The 25533-nt window shown below is 45.8% G+C and overlaps 1 protein-coding gene across 4 annotated transcripts in view; it reads left to right on the top strand.

Annotated features, from left to right (window-relative positions):
• igf2bp2a (insulin-like growth factor 2 mRNA binding protein 2a) overlaps positions 1 to 25533 on the top strand; it is a 79105-nt gene that overhangs the window by 11811 nt on the left and 41761 nt on the right. For all 4 annotated transcript variants that reach the window (XM_055877523.1, XM_055877521.1, XM_055877524.1 and 1 more), the window contains exons 5-7: positions 9128 to 9191; positions 9800 to 10090; positions 10873 to 11007. In XM_055877523.1, coding sequence (XP_055733498.1) covers positions 9128 to 9191; positions 9800 to 10090; positions 10873 to 11007 — 490 coding nt within the window. The remainder of the gene's footprint in view (positions 1 to 9127; positions 9192 to 9799; positions 10091 to 10872; positions 11008 to 25533) is intronic.

Here is a 25533-nt window from a genome sequence, read left to right as displayed (position 1 = left end):
ACCTCTACCACTACCTCTACCTCTACCTCTACCACTACCTCTACCTCTACCTCTACCACTACCACTACCTCTACCTCTACCTCTACCACTACCACTACCACTAACACTAAATCTACCACTAACACTAAATCTACCACTACCACTAAATCTACCTCTACCACTAAATCTACCACTACCACTACAAAATAAATTGTTCCTCAGTTCTTCCTCTACCTCTACCACTAAATCTACCTCTACCACTACCACTAAATCTACCACTACCTCTACCACTAAATCTACCACTAAATCTACCACTACCACTAAATCTACCACTAAATCTACAACTAAATCTACCACTACCTCTACCACTAAATCTACCTCTACCACAAACTCTACCTCTACCACTAAATCTACCTTGACCTCTACCACTAAATATACCTCTACCACTACCTCTACCACTACCACTAAATCTACCTCTGCCACTAAATCTACCTCTTCCACTAAATCTACCTCTACCACAAACTCTACCTCTACCTATACCAGTACCACTAAAGCTACCACTACCTCTACCTATACCAGTACCACTAAAGCTACCACTACCTCTACCACTACCACTATCTCTACCACTAAATCTACCTCTACCACTACCTCTACCACTACCTCTACCTATACCAGTACCACTAAAGCTACCACTATCTCTACCTCTACCACTAAATCTACCTTTACCTCTACCACTAAATCTACCTCTACCACTACCTCTACCACTACCACTAAATCTACCACTACCACTAAATCTACCACTACCACTAAATCTACCTTTACCTCTACCACTAAATCTACCTCTACCACTACCTCTACCACTACCACTAAATCTACCTCTGCCACTAAATCTGCCACTAAATCTACCTCTACCACAAACTCTACCACTAAATCTACCTCTACCACTACCTCTACCACTACCACTACCACTATCTCTACCTCTACCACTATCTCTACCTATACCAGTACCACTAAAGCTACCACTACCTCTACCTATACCAGTACCACTAAAGCTACCACTACCTCTACCACTACCACTATCTCTACCACTAAATCTACCTCTACCACTACCACTATCTCTACCTCTACCACTAAATCTACCACTAAATCTACCTCTACCACTAAATCTACCACTACCACTAAATCTACCACTACCTCTACCACTAAATCTACCACTACCACTAAATCTACCACTACCTCTACCACTAAATCTACCACTACCACTAAATCTACCACTACCACTAAATCTACCACTAAATCTACCACTAAATCTACCACTACCACTAAATCTACCACTACCTCTACCACTAAATCTACCACTACCACTAAATCTACCACTAAATCTACCACTAAATCTACCACTAAATCTACCACTACCACTAAATCTACCACTACCACTACCACTAAATCTACCACTACCACTACCACTAAATCTACCACTACCACTACCACTAAATCTACCACTACAAAATAAATTGTTCCTCAGTTCTTCCTCTACCACTACCACTAAATCTACCACTAAATATACCTCTACCACTATCTCTACCACTACCACTAAATCTACCACTACCACTAAATCTACCACTAAATCTACCACTACCACTAAATCTACCACTACCACTAAATCTACCACTACCACTAAATCTACCTCTACCAATAATTCAAATCACATTTTATTTGTCACATACACATGGTTAGCAGATGTTAATGTGAGTGTAGCGAAATGCTTGTGCTTCTAGTTCCGACAATGCAGTAATAACCAACAAGTAATCTAACCTAACAATTCCACAACTACTACCTTATACACACAAGTGTAAAGGGATAAAGAATATGTACATAAAAATTATATGAATGAGAGATGGCCGAACGGCATAGGCAAGATGCAGTAGAGTACAGTATATACATATGAGATGAGTAATGTAAACATTAAATAAAGTGGCTAGTTTTATTACATCAAATGTTTCATTATTTTTTATAAAAAACATTTTTTACCCCCTTTTCTCCCCAATTTTCGTGATATCCAATTGTTAGTAGTTACTATCTTGTCTCATCGCTACAACTCCCGTACGGGCTCGGTGTAACAGCGGTCCTCCTTCTCTTCGGTCGAAAAGGAGGAGTATTTATCGAACCAAGGCGCAGTGGAGTTTGAACACATAATTTATTAAACAAAACACGAACTTAACTAAACTAACAAAACAACAAACGGTGTAGAAAGACCTAGACAACGAACTTACATGAAACAAGAAGAACGCACGAATAGGGAACAGACTACATAAACCGAACAAACCGTAAACAGTCCCGTATGGTGCAAACATATACACAGACACGGAAGACAATCACCCACAACGAACACTGTGACAACGCCTACCTAAATATGACTCTTAATTAGAGGAACGCCAAACACCTGCCTCTAATTAAGAGCCATACCAGGCAACCCAAAACCAACACAGAAACAGAAAACATAGAATGCCCACCCAACCTCACGTCCTGACCAACTAACACACATAACAACTAACATAAATAGGTCAGGAACGTGACACTCGGGAGAGACGAAGGTCGAAAGCCATGCGTCCTCCGAAGCACAACCCAACCAAGCCGCACTGCTTCTTAACACAGCGCGCCTCCAACCCGGAAGCCAGCCACACCAATGTGTCGGAGGAAACACCGTGCACCTGGCCCCCTTGGTTAGCGCGCACTGCGCCCGGCCCGCCACACGAGTCGCTGGTGCGCGATGAGACAAGGATATCCCTACCGGCCAAACCCTCCCTAACCCGGACGACTCTAGGCCAATTGTGCGTCGCCCCACGGACCTCCCGGACGCGGCCGGCTGCGACAGAGCCTGGGCACGAACCCAGAGTCTCTGACCACTGTGCCACCCGGAAGGCCTAAATGTTTCATTATTTAAGTGGCTAGAGAGGAGTCAGTATGTTGACAGCAGCCATTCAATGTTAGTGATGTCTGTTTAACAGTGATGGCCTTGAGATAGAAGCTGTTTTTCAGTCTCTCGGTTCCAGCTTTGATGCACCTGTACTGACCTCGCCTTCTGGATGATAGCGGGGTGAACAGGCAGTGGCTCGGGTGGTTGTTGTCCTTGATGATCTTTTTGGCCTTCCTGTGACATCGGGTGGTGTAGGTGTAGTTTGCCCCCGGTGATGCGTTGTGCAGACCTCACTACCCTCTGGAGAGCCTTACAGTTGTGGGCGGAGCAGTTGCCCTACCAGGCGGTGATACAGCCCGACAGGATGCTCTCGATTGTGCATCTGTAGAAGTTTGTGAGTGTTTTTGGTGACATGTAGAATTTCTTCAGCCTCCTGAGGTTGAAGAGGTGCTGCTGCGCCTTCTTCACAACGCTGTCTGTGTGGGTGGACCAATTCAGTTTGTCCGTGATGTATACACCGAGGAACTTAAAACTTCTCCACTACTGACCCGTCGATGTGGATAGGGGGGTGCTCCCTCTGCTGTTTCCTGAAGTCCACGATCATCTCCTTTGTTTTGTTGACATTGAGTGTGAGGTTATTTTCCTGACACCACACTCCGAGGGCCTTCACCTCCTCCCTGTAGGCCGTCTCGTTGTTTTGGTAATCAAGCCTACCACTGTAGTGTCGTCTGCAAACTTGATGATTGAGTTGGAGGCGTGCCTGGCCACGCAGTCATGGGTGAACAGGGAGTACAGGAGGGGGCTGAGCACACACCCTTGTGGGGCCCCAGTGTTGAGGATCAGTGGGGTGGAGATGTTACCTACCCTCACCACCTGGGGGCGGCCCGTCAGGAAGTTCAGGACCCAGTTGCACAGGGCGGGGTCGAGACCCGGGGTCGAGACCCGGGGTCAAGACCCAGGGTCTCGAGCTTGATGACGAGTTTGGAGGGTACTATGGTGTTAAATGCTGAGCTGTAGTCGATGAACAGCATTCTCACATAGGTATTCCTCTTGTCCAGATGGGTTAGGGCAGTGTACAGTGTGGTTGCGATTGCGTCGTCTGTGGACCTATTGGGTCGGTAAGCAAATTGGAGTGGGTCTAGGGTGTCAGGTAGGGTGGAGGTGATTTGGTCCTTGACTAATCTCTCAAAGCACTTCGTGATGACGGAAGTGAGTGCTACGGGGCGGTAGTCGTTTAGCTCAGTTACCTTAGCTTTCTTGGGAACAGGAACAATGGTGGCCCTCGTGAAGCATGTGGGAACAGCAGACTGGGATAAGGATTGATTGAATATGTCCTTAAACACACCAGCCAGCTGGTCTGCGCATGCTCTGAGGACGCGGCTGGGAATGCCGTCTGGGCCGGCAGCCTTCCGAGTGTTAACACGTTTAAATGTTTTACTCACCTCGGCTGCGGTGAAGGAGAGCCCGCAGGTTTTGGTAGCAGGTTGTGTCAGTGGCACTGTATTGTCCTCAAAGTGAGCAAAGAAGTTGTTTAGTTTGTCTGAGAGCAAGACATCGTGGTCCGTGACGGGACTGGTTTTCCTTTTGTAGTCCGTGATTGACTGTAGACCCTGCCACATACTTCTCGTGTCTGAGCCGTTGAATTGCGACTCTACTTTGTCTCTATACTGACGCTTAGCTTGTTTGATTGCCTTGCGGAGAGAATAGCTACACTGTTGTATTCGGTCATGTTTCCGGTCACATTGCCCTGATTTAAAAGCAGTGGTTTGCACTTTCAGTTTTGCGCCAATACTGCCATCAATCCATGGTTTCTGGTTTGGGAATGTTTTAATCCTTGCTGTGGGTATAATGTCACCGATGCATTTTCTAATGAACTCGCTCACCGAATCAGCGTATTCGTCAATGTTATTGTACGACGCTATACAGAACATATCCCAGTCCACGTGATCGAAGCAGTCTTGAAGCGTGGAATCCGATTGGTCGGACCAGCGTTGAACAGACCTGAGCGCGGGCGCGTCCTGTTTTAGGTTCTGTCTATAGGCTGAGACCAGATGGAGTTGGTCAGATTTCCCGAAAGGAGGGCGGGGCTTTATATGCGTATCGGAAGTCAGAATAACAATGATCCCCGGTTTTGACAGCCTGGGTCGCGGGGGTGGGCTTTATATGCATATCGGAAGTTAGAATAACAATGATCCAGGGTTTTGCCAGCCCGGGTCGCGCATTCGATATGCTGATAACATTTAGGGAGCCTTGTTTTCAGATTAGCCTTGATTGTTATAATCCCCAGCTACAATAAATGCAGCCTCAGGATATGTGGTTTCCAGTGGCGCATCGGTCTACAACTACCTCTACAATTCGTAGTGGTCCTCTACATCCCGCCTACGGTAGTGGTCCTCTATACCCGCCTACAGTAGTGGTTCTCTATATCCCCCTACAGTAGTGGTCCTCTATATCCCCTCTACAGTAGTGGTCCTCTATATCCCCTCTACAGTAGTGGTCCTCTATCCCCCCTACAGTAGTGGTCCTCTATATCCCCCCTACAGTAGTGGTCCTCTATATCCCCCTACAGTAGTGGTCCTCTATATCCCCCTACAGTAGTGGTCCTCTATATCCCCCTACAGTAGTGGTCCTCTATATCCCCTCTACAGTAGTGGTCCTCTATATCCCCTCTACAGTAGTGGTCCTCTATATCCCCCTACAGTATTGGTCCTCTATATCCCCCCTACGGTAGTGGTCCTCTATATCCCCTCTACGGTAGTGGTCCTCTATGTCCCTCTACAGTAGTGGTCCTCTATATCCCCTCTACAGTAGTGGTCCTCTATATCCCCTCTACAGTAGTGGTCCTCTATATCCCTCTACAGTAGTGGTCCTCTATATCCCTCTACAGTAGTGGTCCTCTATATCCCCCCTACAGTAGTGGTCCTCTATATCCCCACTACAGTAGTGGTCCTCTATATCCCCCCTACAGTAGTGGTCCTCTATATCCTCTCTACAGTAGTGGTCCTCTATATCCCTCTACAGTAGTGGTCCTCTATATCCCCCTACAGTAGTGGTCCTCTATATCCCCTCTACAGTAGTGGTCCTCTATATCCCCCCTACAGTAGTGGTCCTCTATATCCCCCCTACAGTAGTGGTCCTCTATATCCCCCCTACAGTAGTGGTACTCTATATCCCCCTACAGTAGTGGTCCTCTATATCCCCCTACAGTAGTGGTCCTCTATATCCCCTCTACAGTAGTGGTCCTCTATATCCCCTCTACAGTAGTGGTCCTCTATATCCCCCTACAGTATTGGTCCTCTATATCCCCCCTACGGTAGTGGTCCTCTATATCCCCTCTACGGTAGTGGTCCTCTATGTCCCTCTACAGTAGTGGTCCTCTATATCCCCTCTACAGTAGTGGTCCTCTATATCCCCTCTACAGTAGTGGTCCTCTATATCCCCTCTACAGTAGTGGTCCTCTATATCCCTCTACAGTAGTGGTCCTCTATATCCCTCTACAGTAGTGGTCCTCTATATCCCCCCTACAGTAGTGGTCCTCTATATCCCCACTACAGTAGTGGTCCTCTATATCCCCCCTACAGTAGTGGTCCTCTATATCCTCTCTACAGTAGTGGTCCTCTATATCCCTCTACAGTAGTGGTCCTCTATATCCCCCTACAGTAGTGGTCCTCTATATCCCCTCTACAGTAGTGGTCCTCTATATCCCCCCTACAGTAGTGGTCCTCTATATCCCCCCTACAGTAGTGGTCCTCTATATCCCCCCTACAGTAGTGGTACTCTATATCCCCCCTACAGTAGTGGTCCTCTATATCCCCCCTACAGTAGTGGTCCTCTATATCCCCCTACACTAGTGGTCCTCTATATCCCCCCTACAGTAGTGGTCCTCTATATCCCCTCTACAGTAGTGGTCCTCTATATCCCCCCTACAGTAGTGGTCCTCTATATCCCCCTACAGTAGTGGTCCTCTATATCCCCCCTACAGTAGTGGTCCTCTATACCCCCTCTACAGTAGTGGTCCTCTATCCTCTATATCCCCCCTACAGTAGTGGTACTCTATATCCCCCCTACAGTAGTGGTCCTCTATATCCCCCCTACAGTAGTGGTCCTCTATATCCCCCCTACAGTAGTAGTCCTCTATATCCCCCCTACAGTAGTGGTCCTCTATATCCCCCCTACAGTAGTGGTCCTCTATATCCCCCCTACAGTAGTGGTCCTCTATATCCCCACTACAGTAGTGGTCCTCTATATCCCCACTACAGTAGTGGTCCTCTATATCCCCCCTACAGTAGTGGTCCTCTATATCCCCCCTACGGTAGTGGTCCTCTATATCCCTCTACAGTAGTGGTCCTCTATATCCCCTCTACAGTAGTGGTCCTCTATATCCCCTCTACAGTAGTGGTCCTCTATATCCCCCCTACAGTAGTGGTCCTCTATATCCCTCTACAGTAGTGGTCCTCTATATCCCCTCTACAGTAGTGGTCCTCTATATCCCCTCTACAGTAGTGGTCCTCTATATCCCCTCTACAGTAGTGGTCCTCTATATCCCTCTACAGTAGTGGTCCTCTATATCCCCTCTACAGTAGTGGTCCTCTATATCCCCCTACAGTAGTGGTCCTCTATATCCCTCTACAGTAGTGGTCCTCTATATCCCCCCTACAGTAGTAGTCCTCTATATCCCCCCTACAGTAGTGGTCCTCTATATCCCCCCTACAGTAGTGGTCCTCTATATCCCCCCTACAGTAGTGGTCCTCTATATCCCCACTACAGTAGTGGTCCTCTATATCCCCACTACAGTAGTGGTCCTCTATATCCCCCCTACAGTAGTGGTCCTCTATATCCCCCCTACGGTAGTGGTCCTCTATATCCCTCTACAGTTGTGGTCCTCTATATCCCCCCTACAGTAGTGGTCCTCTATATCCCCTCTACAGTAGTGGTCCTCTATATCCCCCCTACAGTAGTGGTCCTCTATCTCCCCCTCTACAGTAGTGGTCCTCTATATCCCCTCTAGAGTAGTGGTCCTCTATATCCCCCCTACAGTAGTGGTCCTCTATATCCCCTCTACAGTAGTGGTCCTCTATCTCCCCCCTACAGTAGTGGTCCTCTATATCCCCCCCACAGTAGTGGTCCTCTATATCCCCTCTACAGTAGTGGTCCTCTATATCCCCTCTACAGTAGTGGTCCTCTATATCCCCTCTACAGTAGTGGTCCTCTATATCCCCTCTACAGTAGTGGTCCTCTATATCCCCTCTACAGTAGTGGTCCTCTATATCCCTCTACAGTAGTGGACCTCTATATCCCCTCTACAGTAGTGGTCCTCTATATCCCTCTACAGTAGTGGTCCTCTATATCCCCTCTACAGTAGTGGTCCTCTATATCCCTCTACAGTAGTGGTCCTCTATATCCCCTCTACAGTAGTGGTCCTCTATATCCCCTCTACAGTAGTGGTCCTCTATATCCCCTCTACAGTAGTGGTCCTCTATATCCCCTCTACAGTAGTGGTCCTCTATATCCCCCCTACAGTAGTGGTACTCTATAGCCCCTCTACAGTAGTGGTCCTCTATATCCCTCTACAGTAGTGGTCCTCTATATCCCCTCTACAGTAGTGGTCCTCTATATCCCCTCTACAGTAGTGGTCCTCTATATCCCTCTACAGTAGTGGTCCTCTATATCCCTCTACAGTAGTGGTCCTCTATATCCCCTCTACAGTAGTGGTCCTCTATATCCCCCCTACAGTAGTAGTCCTCTATATCCCCACTACAGTAGTGGTCCTCTATATCCCCCTACAGTAGTGGTCCTCTATATCCCCCCTACAGTAGTGGTCCTCTATATCCCCCCTACAGTAGTAGTCCTCTATATCCCCCCTACAGTAGTAGTCCTCTATATCCCCCCTACAGTAGTGGTCCTCTATATCCCCTACAGTAGTGGTCCTCTATATCCCCTCTACAGTAGTGGTCCTCTATATCCCCCTACAGTAGTGGTCCTCTATATCCCTCTACAGTAGTGGTCCTCTATATCCCCTCTACAGTAGTGGTCCTCTATATCCCTCTACAGTAGTAGTCCTCTATATCCCTCTACAGTAGTGGTCCTCTATATCCCCTCTACAGTAGTGGTCCTCTATATCCCCTCTACAATAGTAGCCCTCTATATCCCCCCTACAGTAGTGGTTCTCTATATCCCCCCTACGGTACAGCAGAGAAATGACTGAACCTCTCTCTCGTTCTCCGTCCACAGTTAACACTGACACAGAAACAGCGGTGGTGAATGCCACATACACAACCAAGGAGGAAGCCAAAGTGTAAGTAGAGTAATCTGTCGGTGGTATTACAGTGTTTAAATAATGTCCCACCTGTCACTATCAGTATGGCAGAAAGGTTAGAATATCTTTTCAATGAGGGGATAATTAGTCTAAGACTAGTCAGATATGCTACGACAGTGTTTTTGGCACTGAAGACGGGTATCAGAGCCACCCTAACCCTTTTTATTTTATTGTACCTTTATTTAACTCGGCAAGTCAGAGCCCCTTACCCTTTCTCTCTTCCTCTCGTTAACTCTAACCCTCTCCCCTCGAGCCATAGAGAAGTTGACGGTCACCAGTTTGAGGACTAACCCTAACCCTTTCTCTTCTCAGAGCCGTAGAGAAGATGGCTCATCTGTTCTCTCACAGAGCTGTAGAGAAGATGGCTCTTCTGTTCTCTCCCGTTCCCGTAGAGATGGCTCATCTGTTCTCTCACAGAGCCGTAGAGAAGATGGCTCATCTGTTCTCTCACAGAGCCGTAGAGAAGATGGCTCATCTGTTCTCTCACAGAGCCGTAGAGAAGATGGCTCATCTGTTCTCTCACAGAGCCGTAGAGAAGATGACGGGTCAACAGTTTGAGGGCTAACCCTAACCCTCTCCCCTCACAGAGCCGTAGAGAAGTTGGCGGGTCAGCAGTTTGAGGGCTACTCCTTCAGGGTGTCGTACATCCTGGATATGGATGCAGCTCCGCCCCTACAGGCCTCACGGATGCGTCGGGGGTGTCGGTCGTCCAGGGTCCAGGACGGGCCCCAGCCAGGGCCCTCGGGGGGCTTCGGAGGGCCCCGACACAAACAGCATGACTTCCCCCTCCGCATGCTGGTCCCCACACAGTTCGTAGGAGCCATCATCGGCAAGGAGGGCCTCACCATCAAGAACGTCACCCAACAGACGCAGTCCAGGTAGGTTGTTGGATCAGAATGGTTCTATCTGCATTAGACACAATCCTTTGTTGGTCAAATCCAATATGAAGTATGGGGTTAATTACATTTCAGTTAAATCAGTTACTGAATTAACATGGCATTGACCCCAAACCTGAATATGATTATGTATGCAGTCTCAGCGTTTTAGTGACCTGTCTGTCTGTCTCCATCAGGGTGGACAGCCTTTCAGTGACCTGTCTGTCTTTCTCCATCAGGGTGGACAGCCTTTCAGTGACCCGTCTGTCTGTCTCCATCAGGGTGGACAGCCTTTCAGTGACCTGTCTGTCTCTCTCCATCAGGGTGGACAGCCTTTCAGTGACCTGTCTGTCTCTCTCCATCAGGGTGGACAGCCTTTCAGTGACCTGTCTGTCTCTCTCCATCAGGGTGGACAGCCTTTCAGTGACTTGTCTGTCTGTCTCCATCAGGGTGGACAGCCTTTCAGTGACCCGTCTGTCTCTCTCCATCAGGGTGGACAGCCTTTCAGTGACCTGTCTGTCTCTCTCCATCAGGGTGGACAGCCTTTCAGTGACCTGTCTTTCTCTCTCCATCAGGGTGGACAGCCTTTCAGTGACCTGTCTGTCTCTCTCCATCAGGGTGGACAGCCTTTCAGTGACCTGTCTGTCTCTCTCCATCAGGGTGGACAGCCTTTCAGTGACCCGTCTGTCTGTCTCCATCAGGGTGGACAGCCTTTCAGTGACCTGTCTGTCTCTCTCCATCAGGGTGGACAGCCTTTCAGTGACCTGTCTGTCTCTCTCCATCAGGGTGGACATCCATCGGAAGGAGAATGTGGGAGCAGCAGAGAAGCCCATCACCATCCACTCCACCCCCGAGGGCTGCTCCTCTGCCTGCCGTATGATCCTGGATATCATGCAGAAAGAGGCCAGCGAGACCAAGGAGTGAGTCTACTATAGCATCCCTACTATACCTTTACTACACCCCAACACCCCAACTACTACACCCCTACTATACCAGTACTACACCCCTACTACACCCCTTCTACACCCTCACTACACCAGTACTACACCCTCACTACACCCCTACTACACCCTCACTACTACACCCCAACTACTACACCCCTACTATACCATTACTACACACCCATACTATACCATTACTACACCCTCACTACACCCCTACTACACCATCACTACTACACCCCAACTACTACACCCCTACTATACCATTACTACACCCTCACTACTACACCCCTACTATACCATTACTACACCCCTACTATACCATTACTACACCCCTACTATACCATTACTACACCCTCACTACTACACCCCTACTATACCATTACTACACCCCTACTATACCATTACTACACCCTCACTACTACACCCCTACTATACCATTACTACACCCCAACTACTACACCCCACTATACCATTACTACACCCCAACTACTACACCCCACTATACCATTACTACACCCTCACTACTACACCCCCACTATACCATTACTACACCCCAACTACTACACCCCACTATACCATTACTACACCCTCACTACTACACCCCTACTATACCATTACTACACCCCAACTACTACACCCCTACTATACCATTACTACACCCTCACTACTATACCATTACTACACCCTCACTACTACACCCCTACTATACCATTACTACACCCCAACTACTACACCCCTACTATACCATTACAACACCCCCACTACACCCCAACACCCCCACTACTACACCACTACTATACCATTACTACACCCCAACTACTACACCCCTACAATACCATTACTACACCCTCACTACTACACCCCACTATACCATTACTACACCCCAACTACTACACCCCACTATACCATTACTACACCCCTACTATACCATTACTACACCCTCACTACTACACCCCTACTATACCATTACTACACCCCTACTATACCATTACTACACCCTCACTACTACACCCCACTATACCATTACTACACCCCTACTATATCATTACTACACCCTCACTACTACACCCCACTATACCATTACTACACCCCAACTACTACACCCCTACTATACCATTACTACACCCTCACTACTACACCCCACTATACCATTACTACACCCCAACTACTACACCCCCACTATACCATTACTACACCCCAACTACTACACCCCTACTATACCATTACTACACCCTCACTACTACACCCCTACTATACCATTACTACACCCCAACTACTACACCCCCACTATACCATTACTACACCCTCACTACTACACCCCACTATACCATTACTACACCCCAACTACTACACCCCCACTATACCATTACTACACCCCAACTACTACACCCCACTATACCATTACTACACCCCTACTATACCATTACTACACCCTCACTACTACACCCCACTATACCATTACTACACCCCAACTACTACACCCCACTATACCATTACTACACCCCTACTATACCATTACTACACACTCTCTACTACACCCCACTATACCATTACTACACCCCCACTACTACACCCCTACTATACCATTACTACACCGCTACAACACACCAACACCCTCACTACTACACCCCTACTATACCATTACTACACCGCTACAACACCCCAACACCCTCACTACTACACCCCTACTATACCATTACTACACCCCCACTACTACACCCCTACTATACCATTACTACACCCTCACTACTACACCCCTACTATACCATTACTACACCCCCACTACTACACCCCCACTATACCATTACTACACCCCAACTACTACACCCCTACTATACCATTACTACACCCGCACTACTACACCCCTACTATACCATTACTACACCCCTACTATACCATTACTACACCCTCACTACTACACCCCTACTATACCATTACTACACCCCAACTACTACACCCCTACTATACCATTACTACACCCTCACTACTACACCCCTACTATACCATTACTACACCCTCACTACTACACCCCTACTATACCATTACTACACCCCCACTACTAGACCCCTACTATACCATTACTACACCCCCACTACTACACCCCTACTATACCATTACTACACCCCCACTACACCCCAACACCCTCACTACTACACCCCTACTATACCATTACTACACCCCCACTACACCCCTACTATACCATTACTACACCCCCACTACACCCCTACTATACCATTACTACACCCCCACTACACCCCTACTATACCATTACTACACCCCCACTACACCCCAACACCGTCACTACTACACCCCTACTATACCATTATTACACCCCAACTACTACACCCCCTACAACACCCCAACACTCGCTACTACACCATTTGGTAGGCCTACATCAGAGCGCGACATCAGAGCGCGACATCAGAGCTCAACGTATGTTGAACGCTGAACGAGGGACCTCGGTTCGTTGTTTTTGTAAAGTTGTGACAGTGTTTCCTTGCAAAGTTTGATTTGATTTGTTTTGCTGTTTATATTCAGAACCACATTCCTGTAAAGATTAGAGAGGATCTCATGTTAAATACTGTTGAAGTAATATGGCTACAGGTTCATCTGCCTCACCTAAAGCCCATTCTGGTGGGAAGCTGCTATAGACCACCAAGTGCTAACAGGTTCATCTGTCTCACCTAAAGCCCATTCTGGTGGGAAGCTGCTCCAGACCACCAAGTGCTAACAGGTTCATCTGCCTCACCTAAAGCCCATTCTGGTGGGAAGCTGCTACAGACCACCAAGTGATAACAGTCAGTATCTGGATCTCATGTTAAATACTGTTGAAGTAATATGGCTACAGGTTCATCTGCCTCACATAAATCCCATTATGGTGGGAAGCTGCTATAGACCACCAAGTGATAACAGTCAGTATCTGGACAACATGTGTGAAATGGTTGATAATGTATGTGATGTCAACAGAGAGGTATATTTTCTGGGTGATTTAAATATTGACTGGCTTTCATCAAGCTGCTCACTCAGGAAAAAGCTTCAAACTGGAACCAATGTCTGTAACCTGGATCAGGTTATCAGTCAACCTACCAGGGTAGCTACAAACAGCACAGGAGTTATCAGTCAACCTACCAGGGTCGTTACAAACAGCACAGGAGTTATCAGTCAACCTACCAGGGTCGTTACAAACAGCACAGGAGTTATCAGTCAACCTACCAGGGTAGTTACAAACAGCACAGGAGTTATCAGTCAACCTACCAGGGTAGTTACAAACAGTACAGGAGTTATCAGTCAACCTACCAGGGTATTTACAAACAGCACAGGAGTTATCAGTCAACCTACCAGGGTATTTACAAACAGTACAGGAGTTATCAGTCAACCTACCAGGGTCGTTACAAACAGTACAGGAGTTATCAGTCAACCTACCAGGGTCGTTACAAACAGCACAGGAGTTATCAGTCAACCTACCAGGGTAGTTACAAACAGTACAGGAGTTATCAGTCAACCTACCAGGGTATTTACAAACAGCACAGGAGTTATCAGTCAACCTACCAGGGTATTTACAAACAGTACAGGAGTTATCAGTCAACCTACCAGGGTCGTTACAAACAGTACAGGAGTTATCAGTCAACCTACCAGGGTCGTTACAAACAGTACAGGAGTTATCAGTCAACCTACCAGGGTCGTTACAAACAGTACAGGAGTTATCAGTCAACCTACCAGGGTAGTTACAAACAGCACAGGAGTTATCAGTCAACCTACCAGGGTCGTTACAAACAGTACAGGAGTTATCAGTCAACCTACCAGGGTAGCTACAAACAGCACAGGAGTTATCAGTCAACCTACCAGGGTAGTTACAAACAGCACAGGAGTTATCAGTCAACCTACCAGGGTAGTTACAAACAGCACGGGAGTTATCAGTCAACCTACCAGGGTTGTTACAAACAGCACAGGAGTTATCAGTCAACCTACCAGGGTCGTTACAAACAGCACAGGAGTTATCAGTCAACCTACCAGGGTAGTTACAAACAGCACAGGAGTTATCAGTCAACCTACCAGGGTCGTTACAAACAGCACAGGAGTTATCAGTCAACCTACCAGGGTAGTTACAAACAGCACGGGAGTTATCAGTCAACCAACCAGGGTAGCTACAAACAGCACAGGAGTTATCAGTCAACCTACCAGGGTCGTTACAAACAGCACAGGAGTTATCAGTCAACCTACCAGGGTCGTTACAAACAGCACAGGAGTTATCAGTCAACCTACCAGGGTCGTTACAAACAGCACAGGAATGAAATCATCAACATTTATTGATCACATCTTTACTAATACTGCAGAAAGTTGCTTTAAAGCAGTATCCAGATGCATAGGATGTAGTGATCCCAATATAGTAGCCATATCTAGGAAAACCAAAGGTATTTATTTACATGTTATATTTTAGTCATTTAGCAGACGCTCTTATCCAGAGCGACTTACAGTAGTGAGTGCATACATTCCCATACTGGTCCCCCGTGGGAATCGAACCCACAACCCTGAGGGCTAGCCACTTTAATAATAACAAATTGGATGTAATAAATGTATCACTTAAACAATGCCACTTTATATAATGTTTACATACCCTACATTACTCATCTCATATGTATATACTGTACTCTATATCATCTACTGCATCTTCCCATCTTTATGTAATACATGTATCACTAGCCACTTTAAACTATGCCACTGTTTACATACCCTACATTACTCATCTCATATGTATATACTGTACACTATACCATCTACTGCATCTTGCCTATGCCGTTCTGTACCATCACTCATTCATATATCTTTATGTACATATTCTTTATCCCTTTACACTTGTGTGTATAAGGTAGTAGTTGTGGAATTGTTAGGTTAGATTACTTGTTGGTTATTACTGTATGGTTGGAACTAGAAGCACAAGCATTTCGCTACACCCGCAATAACATCTGCTAACCATGTGTATGTGACCAATAACATTTGATTTGATTTCCTATGCTCTACCAACTGAGCCACGTGGGTTTGGTAAATGTACTGCAAATTGAGAAATCATGTGACTAAACTGAATAAAAAGAAGAAACTATATTATGAAACAAAGATAAATGATATAAAGAGTGATAGTAAAAAGCTTTGGAGCTCCTTAAATTATATTTTAGGCAAAAAGCCAACTCGGCTCCTTCATTCATTGAATCAGATGGCTCATTCATCACAAACCCACTGATATTTACAACTTCTTCAATTCTTTTTTTAATTGGTAAGATTAGCAAACTTAGGCAATGACATGCCAGTAACAAACACGGACACTACACATCCAAGTATATCTAACCAAATTATGAAAGACAAGCATTGTAATTTTGAATTCTGTAAAATGAGTGTGGAAGAGGTGAAAAAATGATTGTTGTCTTTCAACAATGTCAAGCCCCCGGGGTCTGAAGACTTGGATGGAAAGTTACTGAGGATAATAGAGGACGATATTACCACTCCTATTTGCCACATCTTCAATCTAAGCCGACCAGAGAGCGTGTTCCCTCAGGCCTGGAGGGAAGCTAAAGTCATTCTGCTACCCAAGAATAGTAAAGCCCCCTTTAATGGCTCAAATAGCCGACCAATCAGCCTGTTACCAACCCAAACTTCTGGAAAAATTGTGTTTGACCAGATACAATGCTATTTTACAGACTTTCAGCTTATAGGGAAGGACATTCAACAAGCACAGCACTTACACAAATTTCTGATGATTGGCTGAGAGAAATTGATTATAAAAAATGATTGTGGGGGCTGTTTTGTTAGACTTCAGTGTGGCTTTTGACATTATCGATCATAGTCTGCTGCTGGAAAAACATGACATAATACAGAACATTAAATAGACCAGAACAGCTCAAGGACAGAACTACATCAATAAAAAATAAATTAAAAAAGGCAGATGTAGTAATTGAGTCTCCTCAACTTGTTCAACAGCCACACCATTCACTACCAGATTCAGCTGAGGTCTAGACCTTAGGGAAGGATTTTTACCAAATGCAATGCTCTTAGTTTTAGAGATGTTCAGGACCAATCTATTACTGACCCCCCATTCCAAAACAGACTGCTACTCAGGACCAATCTATTACTGACCCCCCCATTCCAAAACAGACTGCTACTCAGGACCAATCTATTACTGACCCCCCCCATTCCAAAACAGACTGCTACTCAGGACCAATCTATTACTGACCCCCCCCATTCCAAAACAGACTGCTACTCAGGACCAATCTATTACTGACCCCCCCATTCCAAAACAGACTGCTACTCAGGACCAATCTATTACTGACCCCCCCATTCCAAAACAGACTGCTACTCAGGACCAATCTATTACTGACCCCCCCCATTCCAAAACAGACTGCTACTCAGGACCAATCTATTACTGACCCCCCCATTCCAAAACAGACTGCTACTCAGGACCAATCTATTACTGACCCCCCCCATTCCAAAACAGACTGCTACTCAGGACCAATCTATTACTGACCCCCCCATTCCAAAACAGACTGCTACTCTTTGTTATTTCCCACATATTATTTAGATACTGACTGTTAGCACTTGGTGGCCTATAGCAACACAAGAAAAGGCTTTAGATGAGGTGAACCTGCAACCACAGCACTTCAATAACACTTGACATAAGATCTTCTCTAAGCGTTACAGGGATATGGCTCTGAATATATACAGTAACACCTCCCCCATAAGCGTTACAGGGATATGGCTCTGAATATATACAGTAACACCTCCCCCATAAGCATTACAGGGATATGGCTCTGAATATATACAGTAACACCTCCCCCATAAGCATTACAGGGATATGGCTCTGAATATATACAGTAACACCTCCCCCATAAGCATTACAGGGATATGGCTCTGAATATATACAGTAACACCTCCCCCATAAGCATTACAGGGATATGGCTCTGAATATATACAGTAACACCTCCCCCATAAGCATTACAGGGATATGGCTCTGAATATATACAGCAACACCTCCCCCATAAGCATTACAGGGATATGGCTCTGAATATATACAGCAACACCTCCCCCATAAGCATTACAGGGATATGGCTCTGAATATATACAGCAACACCCCCCCCCCCCCCATAAGCATTACAGGGATATGGCTCTGAATATATACAGTAACACCCCCCCCCCCCCCCATAAGCATTACAGGGATATGGCTCTGAATATATACAGCAACACCCCCCCCATAAGCATTACAGGGATATGGCTCTGAATATATACAGTAACACCTCCCCCCATAAGCATTACAGGGATATGGCTCTGAATATATACAGTAACACCTCCCCCATAAGCATTACAGGGATATGGCTCTGAATATATACAGTAACACCTCCCCCATAAGCATTACAGGGATATGGCTCTGAATATATACAGTAACACCCCCCCATAAGCATTACAGGGATATGGCTCTGAATATATACAGTAGCACCTCCCCCATAAGCATTACAGAGATATGGCTCTGAATATATACAGTAACACCTCCCCCATAAGCATTACAGGGATATGGCTCTGAATATATACAGTAACACCTCCCCCATAAGCATTACAGGGATATGAATATATACAGTAACACCTCCCCCCCCCCCCATAAGCATTACAGGGATATGGCTCTGAATATATACAGTAACACCTCCCCCATAAGCATTACAGGGATATGGCTCTGAATATATACAGCAACACCTCCCCCATAAGCATTACAGGGATATGGCTCTGAATATATACAGTAACACCTCCCCCATAAGCATTACAGGGATATGGCTCTGAATATATACAGCAACACCTCCCCCATAAGCATTACAGGGATATGGCTCTGAATATATACAGTAACACCTCCCCCATAAGCATTACAGGGATATGGCTCTGAATATATACAGTAACACCTCCCCCATAAGCATTACAGGGATATGGCTCTGAATATATACAGCAACACCTCCCCCATAAGCATTACAGGGATATGGCTCTGAATATATACAGTAACACCTCCCCCATAAGCATTACAGGGATATGGCTCTGAATATATACAGTAACACCTCCCCCATAAGCATTACAGGGATATGGCTCTGAATATATACAGTAACACCTCCCCCATAAGCATTACAGGGATATGGCTCTGAATATATACAGTAACACCCCCCCCATAAGCATTACAGGGATATGGCTCTGAATATATACAGTAACACCTCCCCCATAAGCATTACAGGGATATGGCTCTGAATATATACAGTAACACCTCCCCCATAAGCATTACAGGGATATGGCTCTGAATATATACAGCAACACCCCCCCCCCCCCCCCATAAGCATTACAGGGATATGACTCTGAATATATACAGCAACACCCCCCCCCCCCCCCCCATAAGCATTACAGGGATATGGCTCTGAATATATACAGCAACACCCCCCCCCCCCCCCATAAGCATTACAGGGATATGGCTCTGAATATATACCGTAACACCTCCCCCATAAGCATTACAGGGATATGGCTCTGAATATATACAGTAACACCTCCCCCATAAGCATTACAGGGATATGAATATATACAGTAACACCTCCCCCATAAGCATTACAGGGATATGGCTCTGAATATATGCAGCAACACCTCCCCCATAAGCATTACAGGGATATGGCTCTGAATATATACAGCAACACCTCCCCCATAAGCATTACAGGGATATGGCTCTGAATATATACAGTAACACCTCCCCCATAAGCATTACAGGGATATGGCTCTGAATATATGCAGCAACACCTCCCCCATAAGCATTACAGGGATATGGCTCTGAATATATACAGCAACACCTCCCCCATAAGCATTACAGGGATATGGCTCTGAATATATACAGCAACACCTCCCCCATAAGCATTACAGGGATATGGCTCTGAATATATACAGTAACACCTCCCCCATAAGCATTACAGGGATATGGCTCTGAATATATACAGTAACACCTCCCCCATAAGCATTACAGGGATATGGCTCTGAATATATACAGCAACACCCCCCCCCCATAAGCATTACAGGGATATGGCTCTGAATATATACAGTAACACCTCCCCCATAAGCATTACAGGGATATGGCTCTGAATATATACAGTAACACCTCCCCCATAAGCATTACAGGGATATGGCTCTGAATATATACAGCAACACCCCCCCCCCCCCATAAGCATTACAGGGATATGGCTCTGAATATATACAGTAATACCTCCCCCATGAGCATTACAGGGATATGGCTCTGAATATATAGAGTAACACCCCCCCCCCCCCCCCATAAGCATTACAGGGATATGGCTCTGAATATATACAGTAACACCTCCCTCATAAGCATTACAGGGATATGGCTCTGAATATATACAGTAACACCTCCCCCATAAGCATTACAGGGATATGGCTCTGAATATATACAGCAACACCTCCCCCATAAGCATTACAGGGATATGGCTCTGAATATATGCAGTAACACCTCCCCCATAAGCATTACAGGGATATGGCTCTGAATATATACAGTAACACCTCCCCCATAAGCATTACAGGGATATGGCTCTGAATATATACAGTAACACCTCCCCCATAAGCATTACAGGGATATGGCTCTGAATATATACAGTAACACCTCCCCCATAAGCATTACAGGGATATGGCTCTGAATATATACAGTAACACCTCCCCCATAAGCATTACAGGGATATGGCTCTGAATATATACAGCAACACCTCCCCCATAAGCATTACAGGGATATGGCTCTGAATATATACAGTAACACCCCCCCCCATTAGCATTCCTGTCTCTTCTATAGATGTTATATCCTTGTATTGCTACTGATGTATCATCAAATTAATTATCTAAGTGAGTCTCAGAAATGGCTAATATGAATGTTATCTGATGTGAGTTGGTTATTGATTTCAGTAACCTTATTTCTAAAGCTACATGTATGGCTTTACACCCCCTGCAATATTGTGGATAAAGAGTTACCTCTAACATAACCTAGAGGCTGTTCTTCAATGGAAGACTCTCCAGGCAGAATCAGGAAATCCCCAGGCCCCTTGCTTTTTTCAGTCTTTACTTACTTCCAACATGCCAAAGCCATAGTGTCTATGTCTGTGGATGACTCAACACTATACACGTCAGCTACTACAGAGTGTCTATGTATGACTCAACACTATATACGTCAGCTACTACAGAGTGTCTATGTATGAGGATGACTCAACACTATACACGTCAGCTACTACAGAGTGTCTATGTCTGTGGATGACTCAACACTATACACGTCAGCTACTACAGAGTGTCTATGTATGTGGATGACTCAACACTATACACGTCAGCTACTACAGAGTGTCTATGTATGTGGATGACTCAACACTATACACGTCAGCTACTACAGAGTGTCTATGTATGTGGATGACTCAACACTATACACGCCAGCTACTACAGAGTGTCTATGTATGTGGATGACTCAACACTATACACGTCAGCTACTACAGAGTGTCTATGTCTGTGGATGACTCAACACTATACACGTCAGCTACTACAGAGTGTCAATGTATGTGGATGACTCAACACTATACACGTCAGCTACTACAGAGTGTCTATGTATGTGGATGACTCAACACTATACACGCCAGCTACTACAGAGTGTCTATGTATGTGGATGACTCAACACTATACACGTCAGCTACTACAGAGTGTCTATGTCTGTGGATGACTCAACACTATACACGTCAGCTACTACAGAGTGTCAATGTATGTGGATGACTCAACACTATACACGTCAGCTACTACAGAGTGTCTATGTATGTGGATGACTCAACACTATACACGTCAGCTACTACAGAGTGTCAATGTATGTGGATGACTCAACACTATACACGTCAGCTACTACAGAGTGTCTATGTATGTGGATGACTCAACACTATACACGTCAGCTACTACAGAGTGTCAATGTATGTGGATGACTCAACACTAGACACGTCAGCTACTACAGAGTGTCTATGTATGTGGATGACTCAACACTATACACGTCAGCTACTACAGAGTGTCAATGTATGTGGATGACTCAACACTAGACACGTCAGCTACTACAGAGTGTCTATGTATGTGGATGACTCAACACTATACACGTCAGCTACTACAGAGTGTCAATGTATGTGGATGACTCAACACTATACACGTCAGCTACTACAGAGTGTCTATGTATGTGGATGACTCAACACTATACACGTCAGCTACTACAGAGTGTCTATGTATGTGGATGACTCAACACTATACACGTCAGCTACTACAGAGTGTCTATGTATGTGGATGACTCAACACTATACACGTCAGCTACTACAGAGTGTCTATGTATGTGGATGACTCAACACTATACACGCCAGCTACTACAGAGTGTCTATGTATGTGGATGACTCAACACTATACACGTCAGCTACTACAGAGTGTCTATGTATGTGGATGACTCAACACTATACACGTCAGCTACTACAGAGTGTCTATGTATGTGGATGACTCAACACTATACACGTCAGCTACTACAGAGTGTCTATGTATGTGGATGACTCAACACTATACACGCCAGCTACTACAGAGTGTCTATGTATGTGGATGACTCAACACTATACACGTCAGCTACTACAGAGTGTCTATGTATGTGGATGACTCAACACTATACACGCCAGCTACTACAGAGTGTCTATGTATGTGGATGACTCAACACTATACACGTCAGCTACTACAGAGTGTCTATGTATGTGGATGACTCAACACTAGACACGTCAGCTACTACAGAGTGTCAATGTATGTGGATGACTCAACACTATACACATCAGCTACTACAGAGACTGAAATGACTGCAACACTCAACAAAGAGCTGCAGTTAGTTTCAGAGTGGGTGGCAAGGAATAACTTAGCCCTAAATATTTATACAACTCAAAGCATTGTATTTGGGACAAATCATTCACTAAACCCTGAACCTCAACTAAATATTGTAATGAATAATGTGTAAATTGAGCAAGTTGAGGTGACTAAACTGCTTGGAGTAACCCTGGACTGTAAACTGTCATGGTCAAAACATATTGATACAACAGTAGCTAAGATGGGGAGAAGTCTAACACCCTCACTACTACACTTACACTACACCCCAACTACACACTACACCATTACTACACCCCTACTACACCCTCACTACTACACCTACACCCCTACTACACCATTACTACTACATCTACACCCTCACTACTACACTTACACTACACCCCAACTACACACTACACCATTACTACACCCCTACTACACCCTCACTACTACACCTACACCCCTACTACACCCTCACTACTACACCTACACCCCTACTACACCATTACTACTACATCTACACCCATACTACACCCTCACTACTACACCTACACCCCTACTACACCATTACTACCCCCCAACACCCTCACTACTACACCTACACTACACCCCAACTACACACTACACCATTACTACACCCCTACTACACCCTCACTACTACACCTGCACCCCTACTACACCCTCACTACTACACCTACACCCCTACTACACCCTCACTACTACACCTACACCCCTACTACACCATTACTACTACATCTACACCCATACTACACCCTCACTACTACACCTACACCCCTACTACACCATTACTACCCCCCAACACCCTCACTACTACACCTACACTACACCCCAACTACACACTACACCATTACTACACCCCTACTACACCCTCACTACTACACCTGCACCCCTACTACACCCTCACTACTACATCTACACCCATACTACACCCTCACTACTACACCTACACCCCTACTACACCATTACTACCCCCCAACACCCTCACTACTACACCTACACTACACCCCAACTACACACTACACCATTACTACACCCCTACTACACCCTCACTACTACACCTACACCCTCACTACTACATCTACACCCATACTACACCCTCACTACTACACCTACACCCCTACTACACCATTACTACCCCCCAACACCCTCACTACTACACCTACACTACACCCCAACTACACACTACACCATTACTACACCCCTACTACACCCTCACTACTACACCTACACCCCTACTACACCCTCACTACTACATCTACACCCATACTACACCCTCACTACTACACCTACACCCCTACTACACCATTACTACCCCCCAACACCCTCACTACTACACCTACACTACACCCCAACTACACACTACACCATTACTACACCCCTACTACACCCTCACTACTACACCTACACCCTCACTACTACATCTACACCCATACTACACCCTCACTACTACACCTACACCCCTACTACACCATTACTACCCCCCAACACCCTCACTACTACACCTACACTACACCCCAACTACACACTACACCATTACTACACCCTCACTACTACACCTAAACCCCTACTACACCATTATTACACCCCTACAACACCCTCACTACTACAAACCTACTACACCATTACTACCCCAACACCCTCACTACTACACCATTACTACCCCCAACACCCTCACTACTACAAACCTACTACACCATTACTACCCCCAACACCCTCATTACTACACCATTACTACCCCCCAACACCCTCACTACTACACCATTACTACACCCCTACAACACCCTCACTACTACAAACCTACTACACCATTACTACCCCCCAACACCCTCACTATTACACCATTACTACCCCCCAACACCCTCACTACTACACCATTACTACACCCCTACAACACCCTCACTACTACAAACCTACTACACCATTACTACCCCCCAACACCCTCATTACTACACCATTACTACCCCCCAACACCCTCACTACTACACCATTACTACACCCCTACAACACCCTCACTACTACAAACCTACTACACCCTTACTACCCCCAACACCCTCACTACTACAAACCTACTACCCCATTACTACCCCAACACCCTCACTACTACAAACCTACTACACCATTACTACCCCCCAACACCCTCACTATTACACCATTACTACCCCCCAACACCCTCATTACTACACCATTACTACCCCCCAACACCCTCACTACTACACCATTACTACACCCCTACAACACCCTCACTGCTACAAACCTACTACACCATTACTACCCCCCAACACCCTCACTATTACACCATTACTACCCCCCAACACCCTCACTACTACACCATTACTACACCCCTACAACACCCTCACTACTACAAACCTACTACACCATTACTACCCCCCAACACCCTCATTACTACACCATTACTACCCCCCAACACCCTCACTACTACACCATTACTACACCCCTACAACACCCTCACTACTACAAACCTACTACACCCTTACTACCCCCAACACCCTCACTACTACAAACCTACTACACCATTACTACCCCAACACCCTCACTAGTACACCATTACTACCCCCCAACACC

Source organism: Salvelinus fontinalis, chromosome 23, assembly GCF_029448725.1.
Source record: "Salvelinus fontinalis isolate EN_2023a chromosome 23, ASM2944872v1, whole genome shotgun sequence".
Taxonomy (NCBI): Eukaryota; Metazoa; Chordata; class Actinopteri; order Salmoniformes; family Salmonidae; genus Salvelinus; species Salvelinus fontinalis.
Note: the sequence above shows the minus strand (reverse complement) of the source record. Positions and strands in the feature narration are given on the sequence as shown.